Below are 19,032 nucleotides of genomic sequence, written 5' to 3' on the forward strand. Positions count from 1 at the left end.
TTGGTGACTGTCCCCTGTTTAAGATGTAGGTTAGAAAGTAGGGAGGAGGAACATAAAGGTCTGTTGAGTTGAATGTCTTGTGCCTTCCACAAGTGGTCACTAGGTTACCAAGTGGGTCTGCATATGGACAGTTTCAAATCTTGTGAGCACACTGTGTGCAGAGTCCTTTGTTAAGTACTTGAGTAAGTGATACAAAGTAGTGTTTTGTTTACAGTCTCACCATTACTGCTACTCTAGTTAGCAGCTAAGAAATACGAAGCTCTGCTACAGTATGTTGTTAACTGAGAGGAACAGAAAAATGCTAGAATCAGAGGGGGAAAGGTCATTGTAGCTTGGATGGTTAGAAGAGATGCTTGAGAGAAAGAGGAGATCTTAAGTCAAGCCTTGAAGAATGAGTGGGATTGAAATGGGAGGGGAGGTAAGAGAAATGTCCTAAGATCAGCTTAAGGAATGTGTCAGTGTGTGCCCAGGTGACAGAAGCTGAGTGGTGTTTATTTTACCCCAGCAGGGGATTCACGCAGGGAAGTAGAGGGAGATGAGAGGCAGGCAGGAGAATGGAAGGCGTTAGCATCGGCACCCAATAGATTTGCGAGATTGAAGTCAGGCATCCGTCAGTTTGACTTCCATGTTCTGTATGAAAGTATTTTTTCACCAAAGATTAATATTAATATAATTTCCTTTGTGAGGATGAGGAAATTGGCATGCTTACAGAGATCACATAGTTGTTAAATAATACAGCTCAAATTTAAAGCCTTTTCTACTTCATTCCAAAGTTTCCATGTGCTTAATTACTTGGCCAGTCACTTATTTTGGATTCATTTGATAGGAAAGTCTGTTCTAAAATTGGCCAACATAGTGGGGAGACACAGATGAAGAAGTGAATGAAAAGTGAAAGTGTTAGTCATTCACTCCTGTCCGACTCTTTGCGATCCCATGGACTGTATGTAGCCTGCCAGACTTCTCTGTCCATGGGATTCTCCAGGCGAGCATACTGGAGTGGGTTGCCTTTTCCTTCTCCAGGAGATCTTCCCAGAGTTTCAACAAATTAGTGTCATGAAGAAAATGAAGTTGGTAGAGAGGACTGATGGAGTCAGTTTTCCAGCTCCTGTCAAAGCTCTTCTGAAATGCATCATTAACATTCTGCATCCTGAGCGATGGTTAGCTGCTGACTGCTCCTTTCTGGATCTCTTCCTCCTGGTTTTGGCCTCTCTCTCCCCCTTTTAGAGTGGTTTCCCCAGGATTCTGACCTAGGCCACTTCTCTGCTCACTTTGTACCCTTCCTTGGAAATTTCATCTCACTTCTTGTCTCCATTTACCATCTTTGTGCAGACTAACTCCAAATCCTCATCTAGAACACAAGTTTGTTTTTTTACCTGTAGCTATCATCTGGTTGTTAAATAATTCCAGAGGATGTCCTGTAGGTGCCCCAGACTCCCCGTATTCAAAATAACCTTCATCCACTGCTTCCCGTGTTCTCTTCCTTTGTTCCTCTTTTCTTTGAATTAAACCCTCTTTCACTCATTTGAACAAGCCAGAACTCTGGAAATTAGTGTTGGCCCTGCCCTCCCATTTCCTTCCCCTCAGACTCAGCTCCTGAGTCCTGCTGATGCTGTTTCTTTGGTGTTTTTCTCTTTGATTCTTTTTCTTTGGGCTGTTGTTAGAGCTGGCTTAGCACACAGCACCAGGTTCTGTCTATAATCTCACCCCTCTGTCATCCATTCTTCACAGTGAAATTAGTATTTTCCTAAAGTGCAGAAGTGACAGTTTGACTTCCCTGCTTAAAGCCCACCACTGTTTCCCAATCCACTTGGAGTGAAGTTCAGACTTCCTCAACCTGACTTTTTGTAATCTAACCCCTTGCTTAAATACCTACCGTGACCCCTTGCCCTTCTTTTTCTTGTGTTCTGTGTTCCAGACATAATGACCCCCCCTCCCTGCACCAGCCCTGGGGTACACGTTTCCCCTCTGTCCACCTACGTTGGTGCACCTTCACCACCCCTCCCCTGGCCTGGTCCTGGCATTCCTGACTAGTTCATATTCAGAAAGGAGAAGCCAGCTTAGAGGTCACTTCTAGGAAGCCTTCCTTACTGCCAAGTCAACCAAGTCCCCCTACTGTATATTCTGACAGCATCTTCCTTTTCCTTTATTATTGCAATTATGGTGTATTGTAACGTTTTATTGATAATCCCTTCCCCCAAGATTAAAAGGTTTTATGAAGGCAAGGACTGTATCATCTTGTCCATTAATCGTCCCAGGGACATAGCACAGTGCTTAACACATAATAGGGATCATGGGTACTCAAACTGTTCCCACTCTCAGTAGTTTCCCATTGCTCACATAGACCTTAATTCACAGCCCTGCTGCTGCTACTGCTAAGTCACTTCAGTCGTGTCTGACTCTGTGCGACCCCATAGACAGCAGCCCACCAGGCTCCCCCGTCCCTGGGATTCTCCAGGCAAGAACACTGGAGTGGGTTGCCATTTCCTTCTCCAGTGCATGAAAGTGAAAGTGAAGTCTCTCAGTCGTGTCCGACTCTTAGCGACCCCATGGACTGCAGCCTACCAGGCTCTTCCGCCAATGGGATTTTCCAGGCAAGAGTACTGGAGTGGGGTGCCATTGCCTTCTCCGAATTCACAGCCCTGAAGACCTCTTAATCTGCATCTTTCTTTTCTGCTAGATTCCCCTCCTTCTTGCTGTTACTCCCTCCCCGCCTCCCGTTCTCACTATCCCTCATCTTAAACTTGTTTTAATAACTTCAAGTTTTCTCCACATCTTTGTTCATTAAATTCCGGATGTTTTTCCTTTAATCCTTCACACGACCAAATCACACTTCTTATTTAAGGCCTAGTTCAGAACCCTTTTCAACTCTCCCAGGTCAGATTAATCACTCTTTCCCTAGTAGTGAACCCATAGTCATTTGTTCTTAGTTCCCAGTACAAGTATATTTCTTAGGATAAGGTCTGTATTTTGGTCATCTTTGTGTAGCGAGGTGTTAGTGCTTATAATTAAATTAAATGTCAACATCAGTGGACTTCTAGACCACTGCTTCCTACACTGCTGTCTCTTAGGCATCTCTGACAGTTTCAGATCCTGTGGAAACTGATACAGAGGTAGTTTAGTGTAGGAAAAAGCACAGGATCTGACACTGATTCTGAGTCGGTGCTTCGTGTGTGCCATTTACTGCATTAAATGACTTTGAGAAAGTAATTGATCTTGAGTTAGACTTACCTGTAAAATGGAAATGAAGGTAGTAGCTGTTTGCCTCTCTCATAGGCTTATGGTGAGAATTAAGCGAAGTCACATGTATGAAAGTTCTTTTACATGTTGTACAAGTGTTATTTAAGTGTTGGTAGTAGAAAATCCCATGGACGGAGGAGCCTGGTAGGCTGCAGTCCGTGGGGTCGCTGAGGGTTGGACACGACTGAGCGACTTCCTTTAACTTTTCACTTTCATGCATTGGAGAAGGAAATGGCAACCCACTCCAGTGTTCTTGCCTGGAGAATCCCAGGGACAGCGGAGCCTGGTGGGCTGCCATCTATGGGGTCGCACAGAGTCGGACACGACTGAAGCGACAGCAGCAGCAGTAGATTGACTTATTCTCATGCGTCCTCCCTGTTCTTATGTTTATCAAGGCCTAGGCACAGTGTGGCGAGTTTAGAAAGCATCGTGAATGAAGCTAAGAGCATTCCAGCCTTTCTGCCCAACGTATTGTCCCTGAAAGAAGCCTTACAGAAGGCCCGAGAATGGACAACTAAAGTGGAAGCTATTCAGGTAAAGAACCTCTTGAGTTGTCTACCATTCAGGGAATGGTATCTCACACCTGAATCCTTGAAGCCTTTAATTCTGTACTGAAGTGATTGTGTACTTGAAATTCACTTGTTCTTTTATCTGATTTTTATTTTTAAACATGTATTACCTATTTAAACATAACTTGTTTCTGTTGACTTCTTGCTGTGAGAGATGACAGAATTAGCCATTTAATTAATGCCTAGCAGTAGGGAGTTTATTTCCTGCTGTATTTGACTCTCTTGCCATGTACATGAGTTACTTTTTTAAAATGGAAGTATAGTTAATTTACAGTGTTGTGCTTATTTTAAGTGTACAGCAAAGTGGTTCAGTTTTTTATATATATAATCTTTTTCAGATTCTTTTCTATTATAGGTTGCTACAAGATAGAGTATAGTTCCCTGTGCTATACAGTAGGCCCTTGTTTACCTATTTTATATATATAGTGTGTACTTAAAAAAAAAATATTTATTTTTTGCTGTCATGGGTCTTTGTTGCTTTGCGGGGGCTTTCTCTAGTTGCAGCAAGCGGGGGCTGCTCTTTGTTGCTGTGCTTGGGCTTCTCATTGCAGGGGCTTCTCTTGTTGCAGAGCAAGGACTCGAGGTGTGTGGACTCAGTAGTTGTAGTTGTGGTGCATGGGCAGTGGAATCCTCCCAGACCGGGGACTGAACCCACATCCCCTGCATTGGCAGGCAGAGTCTTAACCCACTACGCCGCCAGGAAAGTACAGGAGTGGGTATATGTTAATCCCAAACTCCTAATTTAGCCCCTGCCCCACTGTCCTCAAATTACTTTTGAAACAAATAGCAGGAAAAGAAAATGAAACTGACATTTACTGAACCCCACAATACTCTTGGGACTCATCTGGATGTTTGGGAGTAGGAATGTGAGAGAAGGGTGTAAAGATACAACCCTGGACCTCAAAGTGGCATATTCTAGTTGAAAAGACATATATAACACATACGTAACTCAAAACAGGGAATTAAATACTGGAGATGAAAGTATGCTTTAATACATAAGGTTCCTTCTGAGTTACAGAGGTCATTCACTGCAGCGTTTACAGTGGTGAGTATGTTGTAGGACTGGACTGAAAGAGAAAGGAAACCAGCTCTCCCACTAAACAGCTGCTGCCCTTAGAGGAGATGTCATGGTCTAATGACTTCTGTTTTGCTTTTTTTTCAGTTGAGTTTTTCTGGGACCTGCTTAGTTGCTACTCTTTCTGTTCTGTGTTTTAAAATTACTTGTTTTCATCAGGACTCCCCTCGGTTTTTTCATCTTTGACCAGTTTCAGGCAGTTATCAGATGACTGATAATCTTTAGTTGGCTGTTTATGATTGAAGAACTGAGCTGGCAAGTAGAGGTAGCTGCTCTGGTTTTCCAAGGACTATTTCTCACCAAGCTCTTCCCTTTGGTGGGAGGATGGACTTGGGGGCTCTGAAAAAGTGGACATTTTCTGCTGCCCTTCAGGGTACACAGGCTGGGAGGGGCTGTGTCCTGGCCTAGCCAGAAGGTGTTCTGTATGTCTTCTTGGAGAGTCGTACCGTCTGAGGGATCACTCTGGATTGTCGTCTGTGGGCCGCCAACCTGATACTCTGATGTTCTTGCCAAGACCCTGGGATGGATTACTGACTAACTCTTCCATTTCCTGTGATGACTTAATTATTTAATGTCAGTAAATTGAAAGCACTCTTGAGTTTAAAAACTGATTATTTTCATTAAGTGGAAATACTGACACGTTGTTACTTAGTAGAATATCCACTCTTGTCTGTAAATGGAGGAGGTTGTCAGAACTTAGATACTGCTCTATAGTAGTTGGAAAAATTTTGAAAGACTTTGAAACAGGCAGAAGAGACTATGATGTCCTTTCAGTGGAGTAGTGGATGTTGTTTAGCGAACCACCCGGGTTTATTTGATTCTCGGAGTATGTGCCTTAGACTTTCTTCTACCATGCTCATTACAACTCTGTCAGTTATTTAAAAACCATAGTAATGTGACTTAATTAGTCTGTAGGAAAACAGTTACATTTGTAAGGAACAAATGATTCTCCACACTGTAGAAAAGGTGATTCCACTGACCTGGATGATATTAAATGCCTGTTTCCATCTATTAGCAAATTCCTTTCCTCATTCCTGACTTCCATGGTGGCTCAGATGGTAAAGGTCAGCCTACAATGCGGGAGACCTGGGTTTGATCCCTGGGTTGGGAAGATCCCCTGGAGAAGGAAATGGTAACCCACTCCAGTATTCTTGCCTGGAAAATCTCATGGATGGGGGAGCCTGGTAGCCTACAGTCCATGGGGTCGCAAAGAGTTGGACACAACTGAACGACTTCACTTTTACTTTTCCTCATTCCTAATTGCATTTATATGTTTGTTTTTAGATTGTCCTTTGAACTAGTTTTTACATCTTACTGGGTCCCTTGATAATTCATTTTAAAAAACCTTTGACAACATGAATTTATACAAACATTTTTTAAAGGACATTGGAAATAAGAGATACAATTAGGTTTAAAGACTTAATAGTTAATGGAAAAGGTTAGCACTAAACTCTTTATAAGATCTACTAATAGTGTATTGCCAGACTCCATGAGAGATCACAGATTATGTAAGGCTGTACTTCTGTTTCCCAGAGTGGCAGCAATTATGCTTACTTGGAGCAGCTGGAGAGCTTATCTGCTAAAGGCCGCCCTATCCCCGTGCGTCTTGATGCGCTGCCCCAGGTGGAGTCTCAAGTGGCAGCAGCTCGGGCCTGGAGAGAACGGACAGGGAGGACCTTTCTCAAGAAGAATTCCAGCCACACACTGCTACAGGTGAGGAGCGGTTTGTTTTCATGTTGCGTGCCCTTCAGTGCCCTCCCCAGAAGTAGGTGACCCATTACCTAAGGTGAGGGTGGTTGTCAGTTTATCTGGTCGTGGTTATACAAGTTCATTGCCACTGGGTGGTATCAGATGTTGGCTAGTAATCTGGAACCCTGAACAGACTTAACTTACAGTTCACCTTACACTGTGTCAGCCTGCATCTTATCTCTGTTGTTATCATGGACTCTTAGCACCAAAAGATCTTATTATTCTCAGCAGCACAAATTAAAAAAAAATTTTTTTTTTACCTTGAAGTACAGTTGATTTACATATAATGTTGTGTTAGTTTCTCACGTACAGCACAGTGGTTCAGTTATACATATATATTTTCTTTTTCAGATTATTTTCCATTATAGGTATTGCAAGGTATTGAATATAGTTCCATGTGCTATACAGTAGGGCCTTGTTTATCTATTTTTTATATAGGTATTATATATCTGTTAGCCACAAACTTCTAATTTATTCCTCTCCCCACCTTTTCCCTTTGGTAACCATGTTTGTTTTCTATGTCTGTGAAGCTGCTTCTGTTTTGTTAATAAGTTCGTATGTATTTCTTTTTTTAGATTCCACATGTAAGTGATATCATATGATATTTGTTGTTCTGACTTACTTCACTTAGTATAATCATCTCTTGGTCCATCTATATTGCTGCAAATGGCATTATTTCATTCTTTTTTTGCAGCTGAGTAGTATTGCATTGTATATATGCACCACATCTGTATCCATTCCTCTTGTCAGTAGACACTTAGGTTGCTTCCATGTCTTGGTTGTTGTAAATAGTGAGAAGCACAAATTTAAATGCTCATTACCCTTTTCATGTTGAACAGTTGGAACATAGTTAAGAGCATAGACATTGGAACAAGATTGTTTCATGTTTGAGGACGGATTCCTGGTGTTAATGCTGTGTCTGTGGGCAACTTGTTGCCTTTCTGAACCTGTTCCCCTTGTTTGTGGAGATAATACCACCTACTTCAGAGGCTTCTTGGGAAGTTTGAGTTCGATAATGCACGTGAAGTTTTTAAGAATGTGTCTGGGACATGTGAGTGGTCAATAAATGGTTACTTTTATTTTCAGTTTTGAGATTTTTTTAAAACCAGAGCTCAATGTTTGGTTTTATTTTTGTAGGTGCTTAGTCCCCGGACTGACATTGGTATTTATGGGAGTGGAAAAAATAGAAGGAAAAAAGTAAAAGAACTGATAGAAAAAGAAAAAGAAAAGGATCTGGACCTTGAGCCTTTGAGTGACCTGGAGGAAGGACTGGAGGAAACCAGAGACGCAGCCACAGTGGTGAGAGTTAGAGTGCTTCTTGAATTTGCTTGGTGAATGCAGCGTTCTGTGAAGCAGTCACTTTTTTATGTTCCTAACTTTTTATTTTTGTATAGTTTATCTTTGACTTCATGGTTGTACATATTTCACACCTTTTTCATATTTGAAGTCAAAGTATATAAAAACTGTTCTCTCTCCCTAAAATTGCCCTGTCCATATCCCTCTTTATTGTTTTAATAGTTGTCCAGTAGTCCATCAAATTGTCCATAATTTACTGAACACATTTCTGATACTGATCATTTTTGTTGTTACTCGGTGTTCAGTATTATGGATAATAGCAAAGTGGACTTAGCCTTTTCCTTTTTCAGATTGTTTTCCTACACTTGACTCTTAGTAATGGGATTACCAGGCTAAGATTTTAGAGTGTTTAATGGTGCTTAATGCTGTTGTGCTCTTCAAAGGAATGGTACCAGCTGACTGACTGCAGCTGCTGTTTGCAGTCTTTGCCTCTCTTGGTAGCATTCAGTAATATAGTGAGTATGCAAAAAAGTGTTTGTAGATAATTAAAATTATGGGTTTTATTGTAGAGTAGGAGGGATATGTTATGATTACAAGGAGCCTGAGGAAGTAGAAAATAAAAATGAGCTTGGGCAATATGTAATAGTGGGGAATCGCATTCACTAAGTGACTTCATATGGCCCTTCCTGCCTGCAAATGATCCTGTTTTGAGGCTGATGGAAATAATTTCTTGTTAGCCTGCCTAGTGAGTCAGTCTTGCCAGACAAATAGCACTGAAATTGCCTCAAAATAGTTTCAAAGCTAACAGAGTTTAAAAAGAAGATGCCCTGATAATATTCATGATAATTAAGTTTTGTTTTTATATATTTTTTTTGAAATGAGTTACATAAAACCTTACTATAATTAGTCGTCAGCCTTTTTTACTCTTCTCCATAAGCTGGAAATTCCAAGAAAGAAATAAAATTGATTTGTATTGGGCTTCCCCCAGAGAATGAATTAGAAGGAGGTAGGGAGTCAGTACCGATGAAATGTTTATCTTGTGCCAGGTGCCAAATTAGGCACTGTCGTGTGTTATCTTATTTAATCCTTAAAACATCAAAGTGAAGTTACTAATATTCTCATTTTTTGGAAAACTGAGATTCAGAAAACCTGGATCGGGAGTCTTGTTAAGTACAAGAGCCCGGCCTGATACCAGGGTGGCTTGATTTCAAGGTATACCATCTTTCTCCTGCCCCTTATGAGAGAATTAACTACTCGACTGTTGGACATTGTTATATATAACGGCAGTTTGCTTATGTCACAGATGAGTATTTGCATAGAAACTGTCAGGCTGCCCCAAATTTTAGGAAAACGATGGATTTTTTTTTTTTTTTTTTTTTTTTAAGCACAGTGCTTGGGACTTCCCTGGTGGTCCAGTGGTTAAGATTCTGTGCTTCCAGTGGAGGTGCTGTGGGTTCAATCCCTTGTTGGGGAACTGAGATCCCACATACTACAAGGTGTGGCCAAAAAAATAGACAGTGCTTTGTCAACATGAGTCTGCAGTGTGGAGATGGTCCCTACGCTTGAAGATTTTTTATTTTGGGAACATTTTGCAATGACTCCCTTCAGTCAAATGTTTGTCGTACGCAGGTGGCAGTTTTCAAAGAGCGGGAGCAGAAGGAGCTGGAAGCCATGCATTCCCTCAGGGCAGCGAACCTTGCCAAGATGAGCATGGTGGACCGCATAGAGGACGTCAAGTTTTGCATTTGCCGCAAGACAGCGAGCGGGTTTATGCTCCAATGTGAGCTCTGCAAAGACTGGTTTCACAACAGCTGTGTTCCTCTTCCTAAATCGAGTTCCCAGAAGAAGGGGTCCAGCTGGCAGGCTAAGGAAGTAAAATTCCTTTGTCCTCTCTGCATGCGGTCTCGAAGGCCGCGGCTGGAGACGATTCTGTCCCTCCTGGTGTCCCTTCAGAAGTTGCCGGTGCGGCTGCCCGAGGGGGAGGCCCTTCAGTGTTTGACAGAACGTGCTATGAGCTGGCAGGACAGGGCCCGGCAAGCCCTGGCCACGGACGAGCTGTCTTCTGCCCTGGCCAAGCTGTCCGTGTTGAGCCAGCGGATGGTGGAGCAGGCAGCTCGGGAGAAAACTGAAAAGATCATCAGTGCAGAACTCCAGAAAGCTGCAGCCAACCCAGACTTGCAGGCAAGTTGAGAATTTTCTTTTTTCTTTTTTTCCCTATTTCATGGGGTAATATCTGTCAGTGTGTAAGCAGTAAATCAAATCGCTCACCAGTATTAGGAAAATAACAGTAAGTTGCTTCATTACAATTTGATGGACTCAGGCATGCATTAACACTCATGTGTATTTAGTGCCTCTCTTCATCTCTGGGTTGCTTGTTGTTTAGGGACACTTGCCTAGTTTCCAGCCGTCTGCTTTCAATCGGGTGGCGAGCAGTGTGTCTTCTTCCCCTCGACAAACGGCGGACTATGACGATGAAGAGACAGATTCTGATGAAGACATTCGGGAGACCTATGGCTATGATATGAAGGTAATTACAGGGATGGGCTGGGGGGATTGATCACTTGATCACTGGGTTTGTTTAAAAAGCTGTTGAACAACACTGATGTTTAAGGCCTGAAAGTGGGAGAGAAAGCTAGTCGTTGTATCTATCCTGAGTTTATGGTGATGGCATTTTTTCTGTGCTCTAAAAAAACAGATTAGTGAAGCTACATTTTTTAATAAAGGATGGTATGTTTTTAAAAAGCCTGTATGTATTTTCCTGAGAGGGGCTGGAAAAATTATATGTTTAAGTTACTGAAAGGTTTCATGGCTGATTTCATTGTTCTTTGCTTTGGATTGTTTAAGTCTGTATAGTTAGGTTTTAAGAATCCCGTTCTAGCTGTGCTTTGGGTCTTTTTCTCTGATCTCTCATCTGGTTGGTGCTGGATAGAATGTCATATTCAGGGATGTGTTATACTTGGGCCCATGACTTGAATTTGTAGAGTTATAGTCATGTAACAAAGGATTTGTCCTCAGTATGATTGTTCTGATCGTGACAGCACACTGGGGGGGAAGGGGAGGTTTTGGCAGGGTTCTGTGTTGGGTCTTCGTGGCCTTTTATTGTTGTTTTGTGTCAGGCCCAAGACGTTCATCTTTTGTCAAGTAATATCGTGATCTGGACAGAGACCCTGCCAGCTCACAATGAATCCGTTGATGTGTTTTGTATTCTTCTTTGTGGAGATAATATTCAGCATCTGTGCTTATAACCAGGGAATTCATAATCTGGTGTGTGAAAAAATTAGGGTGCATCCTTTTCCTTTGTCTTTTCAGCATGTATGTCAGGTAGGTAAGCTCATTGTTAAAGTACAAATACCATCAGCATTAGAACTCCCAGGATATAAAGGGAAACCGTCCATCATAGATGCCTGTAAATTACCTGCTGGAAAATATTTTTCTCAAGATAAAAATGGATCCAGGGGATGTTTCAATGAGGGAGTTTTTAAAAAATCATATAAATTAAAGACTTGAGAAAAGTTGAAATTTGAATTAGCATTTAAAATGAGGTTCGAAGCACATTGTTATCCTTGAAGTTAATGGCTATGTGAAGTTAATGACTGTATGTATGAAGCTGGTAAAATGACCAGAAGCAGCTGGAAGGGGCTGCTGCCCACAGCACATATAGGTTAGTTAGCTAATACTAAAATTGCTTGTTTGCGGTTTTGGCTTAGAGACCTTCAGTACCTGGGTTGTTATCTTTCTAGCATGTTAGGTATCAACCAGTACTCTGGAATTGTCAAACATGATGGACTTTGCTTGGAAGCAGATCAGTAACCTATGAAAACAAAACATTGCAAATATTACATGATTTCAGGGCTAGGGGTCAGGACTGTGGTTTGATACGGTTGTATGGAGTAGTCCTTTGTTTGCAAAGTATATATGGGCTCTTAGCTTACACTCTCTTAGAAGGGGATGTTGGCAGGGTAGAAAATAAGATTATGGATGTTATAATGTTAGCAGTGTATTGACAACTTAGGAGAGTAGAAGAATGGTGGTAAGACTTGTGGTAATTCAAGGTCAGATTTACCTTGACATTGATTGGTATCTTCAGTGCTTCAAAATTTTGTACTAAAAAAATTTCAAGTGCTCTTGAGTGTTTTCCTATAGAGTAAGCACTTACTGTGTAATGAAAATCTTACTTGCCAACTTATTGGCAGTTGACTTGGTGATTTTTCACTTTGTATGATCTTCCCTGATTGTGACTGTGAATTTATCCTTAAAAGAGCTTAAATTTACTATCTTCGCTAGATGAAGAGCCCCTGCTGGTTTAGAAAGAGGAGTAGGTAATTAGAAAATGAAAATCAGTCATTTGATCTTAGTTATCATAGCATTTAAATGTTTAAAGCAGATGGTTTGTGCGTTGTATTGCTCTGTTACTTCATTTTGCATGTCACACCATGTGATCACCACAAAAATAATCTGAGCAGCAGTTCCGAGAACTCATTAGTCAGGAAAATAATACATTTAATGAAACAAAGTCTGAGAGTCTGTTACAGATTTGTATGATTGTGTCTGGGATAACATTTTTTTCAGATGTTCATATGATTATTTCCTTTTAAACCATATTGTTTATCTTTATTAGACTGTTCATCCATAGTACAGTTTATGTTTTCCAAATGCATACATGTGTGGAATCACACATCAGAAAGGAGGGTATAAAATAGAAGTGGCTGTTATGTCCTAGGAAGTTCTTTTTTTTAATCCCAGGAATTGCTTAATTTACAGAATGGCAAGTTAAGCACTTGGATTCTTTGATTTTTCTTCTTTTCTACCCTTAATACTTGAGTGGCTTCAGCTTTGGTGAAAATAGAGTAGATTTTGTCTGAGAATTTAGTCCTGCTGATACCAGATATGGTGGAGTGACATATCTGTTATAAGACACATTGCTCACTGAGAAGCCATTCCTCCTTCCTGTGTATTTACCATTAGTGGGACTGACTGGAAATTTTCCCCTTAAGAAGAGTAATTTGCTTTAGCTTGCTGTTTATCAGTTGTTTTACCTCCAGCCTATTTGTGTCTTTATATTTAAAAGGCGTCTTTTGTAGACAGCACATGTGGTAGGGTTCTTCTGGTATGTTAGTCTGCATATATATGTATTTGTAAAATATATGGTTAAATCTGGGTTTTTAGGCAGTATTACAGTCTGTCTTGTAATTGGGGGTGTTTATTTCTTTTATAGTTAATACAATTGTTGACATGGTTGGATTTAAATTGATCTTTTATGTATTATATTTCATATGCCATCCCAGGGAAGTAATTTTTTTAAATTTATTTTTACCTATCTTTATTTTCAACCATTATTTTCTGATCAGTTTCACTTCTAGTTCAGAAGCTTAATAGAAAATTTCCTGCTTGAGTTTCAATGAAATGAGTGGAGTCAAAGTCAGAAAAGACCCTTCCAGTCAGTGAGGTGAAGTACCTGGGGACGGCAGTAGGCGAGTACTAAAGTACTCTCTTGCCTGTGGCCTTTTAGGATTTAGATTCTCTGGAACAGGAAAGAAGACCTATGTGAACTGCTGTTCCTAAATTCTCAGTGAGTGTAACTGTCTTCCAGAGTCTCTTTGCGAAACCTTTTAAGTATCCTGTTTAATTAAGCATAGTCTCTGATGACAGTACGTCTTCCTCTTATGCACCCTACAGTCAGCTGTTGTGTTAGTCCTTAGCTGTTGTCTCTGGTCTTCTAAGCTCCCCCGTGTACTCTTTTTGGTGGTGCTGGGGCTGGGACTACCCCAGGGCTTGGTAAACTTCCCCTGTAAAGTACCACATGTATATATTAACATACATTATGTGTAGTGATATTATGTATGATGTAGAGTAGATTATTTTTAGGCTTTGCAAGCCATATGTGGTCTCTGTTATGTCTTCTTGTTTGTATATTTTTACAGCTCTTTAAAAATTTAAAAATGTTCTTGGCTCACACTCCATACAAGAACCAGGCAGCAGCTGGGTTTGGCCTACAGGCTGTGGTTTGCCAACCCATGCTCTGCACGTTTATCCTTTAAGGCCTGCAGCCTCCCTCTGCCAGCAGAGGGCATTAGAGAACATTAAAAGGCCCGCGTAGTGAGAAGGGACTTGATGGCTTACCGTTTTATTTTCCATTCCTGCCATCGTTGAACTACAGTTTTCTTGTTTTGTTTACTGTTTTCTGTTTTTGGACATTTGTTTTTCGTTTTGTCTTTTCCCCTGGCAGTAGCAGCTGGTTCCAGTGTAGTTGGTTTTTTTTTGCACCCCAGAAGCCAGCCACATTGTGTTCTGTTAGAGATAGCAGAACACAGGCCAGTGCCTGCTCCTCACAGGTCTGGTCCCAGCTCTGCAGGCCCCCAGCTTACTGGTTGTAATAACCCCACTTCTTTTCTCTGTTACCTCAAGCCCTAGAGATGGCACCTCTTTCTTGTAGGTACCTTGGTGTTACTTTGATGTTTCTGTTTGCTTTTTCAAGCCTTCAGTGTACAATTTAGCCAGTTCACTTTATTAAATTCTCCTAGTTAAAATACCTGAGATTCCTGTATTCCTGATTGCACTGTGACCGTTAAAGCTGTACATGTGGGTTGTGGAGCCTAACTTCAGGGGAGAGTCATCTGAGACCTGCTTGAAGTTGTTAGGATTTATAACCTAAAACACTGTCAGTCAGGCTTTTTAAGTAAGGGCAGCTAGCTGGTAAGTAAAAGCAGCAACTGATAAGCATCTGGATTTGAAAACCTTTAGAGAGGATTGAATGAGCCATGTCCTTAAGGTACCACATCTGAACCTTTATTCCCCTCCTAAGTCCATTTTATTTTTTCTTAAATGGTCAGAGTTTCTTAACTCATGGCTACAGGAGTCTTTATGTGTTGTAGACCGTAGAAAGGTTATTCTTCAAATCATAGCTTTCTTGTAGATCTGTTATCTCTGTGGATTGCTCTCGAGCTTTACTTTTGGCTTGAAACTGTGGTGATCATTGTTTTTTCCCCAGTGGAAATTTTCTTTCCTATTTAATACCAGATATTTAAGGATCCCATCCCCCCACCCCCACCCCCCTGCTAACTGTGTTGTATTAAAAGCCTGTGCTTAGATTATTGTCATGGGACAAGTTAAGTGTTCCTAATTCTCAGCACCCCCTTGGCTGCTTCTTCAGGACACAGCTAGCGTGAAGTCCTCCAGCAGCCTGGAGCCCAACCTCTTCTGTGATGAAGAGATCCCCATCAAGTCTGAGGAAGTGGTCACGCACATGTGGACGGCACCCTCCTTCTGCGCAGAGCACGCATACTCGTCCGCCTCTAAGAGCTGCTCTCAAGGTATTGCCACCCCGGGGAGCAGTGTGGGGAAGAGAAGTCTGACACCACACTGGCAGTCTCTCCTCAAGTATGACTCCTGACCATGAAATGCAGTAGAACTTGAAAAGTGCAACTTTGGAAAATCCAGTCTCTGGTAGCATTTTTCTGTCATTAGGCCATAATGATAGAAAATTTCTGTAGAATCGTTGACTCCTAATTGGAAGCCCTTTAGAGTCTATCCAGCCCCTTCTGACCCCGCTTTTATCAAACCCCTGATCAGTCATTATTTATCCTCTATTTGTTTATAATTAGTTGTTGAGGAACTTGCTACTTTTGAAGAATACTCATTCTGGTTTTGAAAAGCTTTATTCTTCATCCCTTGGTAAATAATTTTTCTATTGTGTTCACTATCTAGTTTTTGTCCCCAGTGAAAATCAGTCAGACTGCTTTAGGTCACACCTCTGGAAAATGGAGACTATCTTCACAGTAAAATTCAGGATTTTATGGGACAGCATATTATTATTGTTAATTAGGCAGATAATGGGTTATTTGTATGTGGCAGTTATATGTCTAGTCTTTTGGTATCTTCTACAATGGAGAGAGCATTCCCTTTCCCCTCCAGTCACAAGGTAAACAATATGGAACCTGTGTTTTCACTCTAAACCAGTTTTTTAGAGTGTCGTTAGAATTCTAGGCCTTTTTTGTTCTGTGTTTTTTTAAAATTTCACTTTAATACTGATACAGTGAATCCAAACATCTAAATTAAGTGTTGGAGGAAGAGGGACCATTCCTCTAAATACTTACTTTGAAAGCATTACTTTTTTCAGTAGTTTTCATGATTTGTTCTGTCTTCTGTTTTGGGGGAAAGGTTCTAGCACCCCACGGAAACAGCCCCGGAAGAGCCCTTTGGTGCCCCGGAGCTTGGAGCCTCCAGTGCTGGAGCTGTCACCAGGAGCTAAAGCTCAGCTGGAGGAGCTGATGATGGTGGGAGATCTCCTGGAGGTGTCCCTGGATGAGACTCAGCACATATGGCGGATTTTGCAGGCCACACACCCACCCTCTGAAGATAGATTCCTGCACATCATGGAGGTACAGATTGGAAGCGTATTACACAATGGTTTAAAACCACTTAGAATGTCCCAGCTCCTTGGAGGTTCCACAGGTCACAAGGGGAGGACTGGTGGATAGTGCTCCAGTTGCCTTCTCTCTCACCAAGCCAAAGTATTTCTGCTTTATGGCTTTCTTTATTGAGGTTTTACGTAGTTCATATATTTTTATACCATTTACCCATGTTTTTTTATCTGTGATACTATAATCCTGAGCAGGAGGGGAAAGGACAGACAAGGCAAGTGTTTAGCTCTTTCTACCTACGAAGAAGGTAAGGGTCAGAGATGCAGAAACTTGCCTGAAGTCACACTTGCAGTAAAAGCGGAGGGACCCAGGCTCTAACTGTGGCATTTGGTTGCTGTGTTCTGAATCATCTTTCTTTTCCTTGACTGTTTCTGTGAAGTGGAAGGTACAGTCTTGTATGCTGGCACACTGTAGTTTGGTTTGGAAGTCAAATCGAAGGTGCCTAATTTAGATAATGTTTTCCAGTTAGCAGAGCTTTCTCTTCACACCCACTGTCTTATTTGATTTTATATATAAGGAAACAGTTTTGAAAAGTTAAATGTCTTATTCAAGGTGTGATAGGTTTAAGATACTTATGACCCAGTATTCTTTATGATTCTGCAGATTCCTATGCTCTGTCACTAAGTCGTGTCTGACTGTTTGCAAGCTCATAGATTGCAGCACGGAGAAGGCAATGGCACCCCACTCCAGTACTCTTGCCTGGAAAATCCCATGGACGGAGGAGCCTGGTGGGCTGCAGTCCATGAGGTCACTAGAGGTCGGACACGACTGAGCGACTTCACTTTCACTTTTCACTTTCATGCATTGGAGAAGGAAATGGCAACCCACTCCAGTGTTCTTGCCTGAAGAATCCCAGGGACGGGGGAGCCTGTGGGCTGTCGTCTATGGGGTCGCCCAGAGTCGGACACGACTGACGTGACTTAGCAGCAGCAGCAGATTGCAGCACACCAGGCTCCTCTGTCTTCCATTGTCTCCTGGAGTTTGCTCAGATTCATTCCATTGAGTCAGTGATGCGGTCTAATCATCTCATCCTCTACCTGCAGAATCTTAGGAAGTGTTATTTCTTAAGTAATTACCAAGCTTATGATTTTCAGTATTTCTTTTTCTGCCTCACCTCTTGTTCAGAATTTTAATGCTGGTAAATAAAGACCAAAAGAGTTACTGTGTAACTTAGTATACATTTAATACGTTGAGCTTTCTATGTTTACGTCTCAGTTACAGACAGATGCTGCAGACTGTATAATGTATGCTGACAATTTTTTGGCCTTTCCCCCTGTCCCCGATAAGCTAAAAATAAGTCAGATATTTTATTCAGGGCTTGCCATTATTTTCTGCTGTTACCTTCTTTGAATATTGTATTTGTCTTCTTAAAATATCAGAATATTTATTGTATAATGTATACAATATAAAATTTATTAAATATACAATTCAGTTGTTTTAATCACATTTATAATATTGTACAACTGTTACCACTGTCCATTTCCAGAACTTTTAAATTATTCCAAAGAGAAACTCTGCTGCTGCTGCTGTCGCTTCAGTCGTGTCCGACTCTGTGCAACCCCATAGCCGGCAGCCCACCAGGCTCCCCTGTCCCTGGGATTCTCCAGGCAAGAGTACTGGAGTGGGGTGCCATCTCCTTCTCCAGTGCATAAAAGTGAAAAGTGAAAGGGAAGTCGCTCAGTCGTGTCCGACTCCTAGCGACCCCATGGACTACAGCCTACCAGGCTCCTCCGTCCATGGGATTTTCCAGGCGAGAGTAGTGGAGTGGGTTGCCATTGCCTTCTCCGAAGAGAAACTCAGTACCTGTTAAATAATAAATCCCGTTTCCCTCCCCCCAGCCTTGGTAATTCATATTCTTCCTGTCATTATGAAATTGTATACTCAGGATACCTCATATAAGAGAATAAAACTGTTTTTGAATGTCTTGCTTTTAAATTGTTTCTCTTTTTATATTTTTGAAGGATGACAGCATGGAAGAGAAACCATTAAAAATAAAAGGAAAGGACTCTTCAGAGAAGAAACGGAAACGGAAGCTAGAAAAAGTAGAGCAGCTTTTTGGTGAAGGAAAGCAGAAGTCCAGGGAGCTAAAGAAAATGGATAAACCTAAAAAGAAGAAATTAAAATTAAGTGCAGAAAAATCAAAGGAGCTGAACAAACTGGCCAAGAAGCTAGCAAAAGAAGAAGAGAGGAAGAAAAAGAAGGAGAAGGCCGCTGCAGCCAAAGTCGAACTTGTGAAGGAGAGCACCGAGAAGAAGAGAGAGAAGAAGGTGCTAGACATTCCCTCCAAGTACGACTGGTCTGGAGCGGAGGAGTCGGATGATGAGAACGCTGTGTGCGCTGCTCAGAACTGCCAGAGGCCCTGCAAGGACAAGGTGAGTCTCTCGGCGTCCCAGCGAGTGTGTGCGGGGACACGGAGCAGCAGCCAGGCACACGAGGCTGTGACATAGTGATGGTCTGTTTTGATCCCAGGATTTGGCCTTGCACCATCACGTTTAATATAGTTTCTAGAACCTTTTTCAGTTATGAGATTTTAATAGAAGAAATGTGTTTTAGAATTTGTGTACAGAGCGAAACATCCCAGATGAGCAGAGAGAAGCTGTGTGGTACCCAGGAGCAGTGCACCCCATGTGTGGCCTCAGTAGAGCTCAGAGCAGTCGTGTGCCCTCCCTGTAGGGTGCCTTGGAGG

General features: G+C 41.7%; 1 protein-coding gene across 3 annotated transcripts in view; it reads left to right on the top strand.

Annotated features, from left to right (window-relative positions):
- Positions 1-19,032, top strand: part of KDM5A (lysine demethylase 5A) — a 65,298-nt gene that overhangs the window by 35,698 nt on the left and 10,568 nt on the right. For 2 of the 3 annotated variants that reach the window (XM_025283007.2, XM_006069044.4), the window contains exons 20-27: positions 3,633-3,771; positions 6,415-6,594; positions 7,768-7,929; positions 9,556-10,107; positions 10,310-10,453; positions 15,077-15,236; positions 16,084-16,304; positions 18,308-18,718. In XM_025283007.2, the coding sequence (XP_025138792.1) occupies positions 3,633-3,771; positions 6,415-6,594; positions 7,768-7,929; positions 9,556-10,107; positions 10,310-10,453; positions 15,077-15,236; positions 16,084-16,304; positions 18,308-18,718 (1,969 nt within the window). Of the gene's footprint in view, positions 1-3,632; positions 3,772-6,414; positions 6,595-7,767; positions 7,930-9,555; positions 10,108-10,309; positions 10,454-15,076; positions 15,242-15,279; positions 15,916-16,083; positions 16,305-18,307; positions 18,719-19,032 lie in introns of those variants that run through there. The other variant, XM_044940960.1, reaches the window with a different exon arrangement.

This window comes from Bubalus bubalis, chromosome 4 (genome assembly GCF_019923935.1).
Source record: "Bubalus bubalis isolate 160015118507 breed Murrah chromosome 4, NDDB_SH_1, whole genome shotgun sequence".
In the NCBI taxonomy this organism is placed as follows: Eukaryota; Metazoa; Chordata; class Mammalia; order Artiodactyla; family Bovidae; genus Bubalus; species Bubalus bubalis.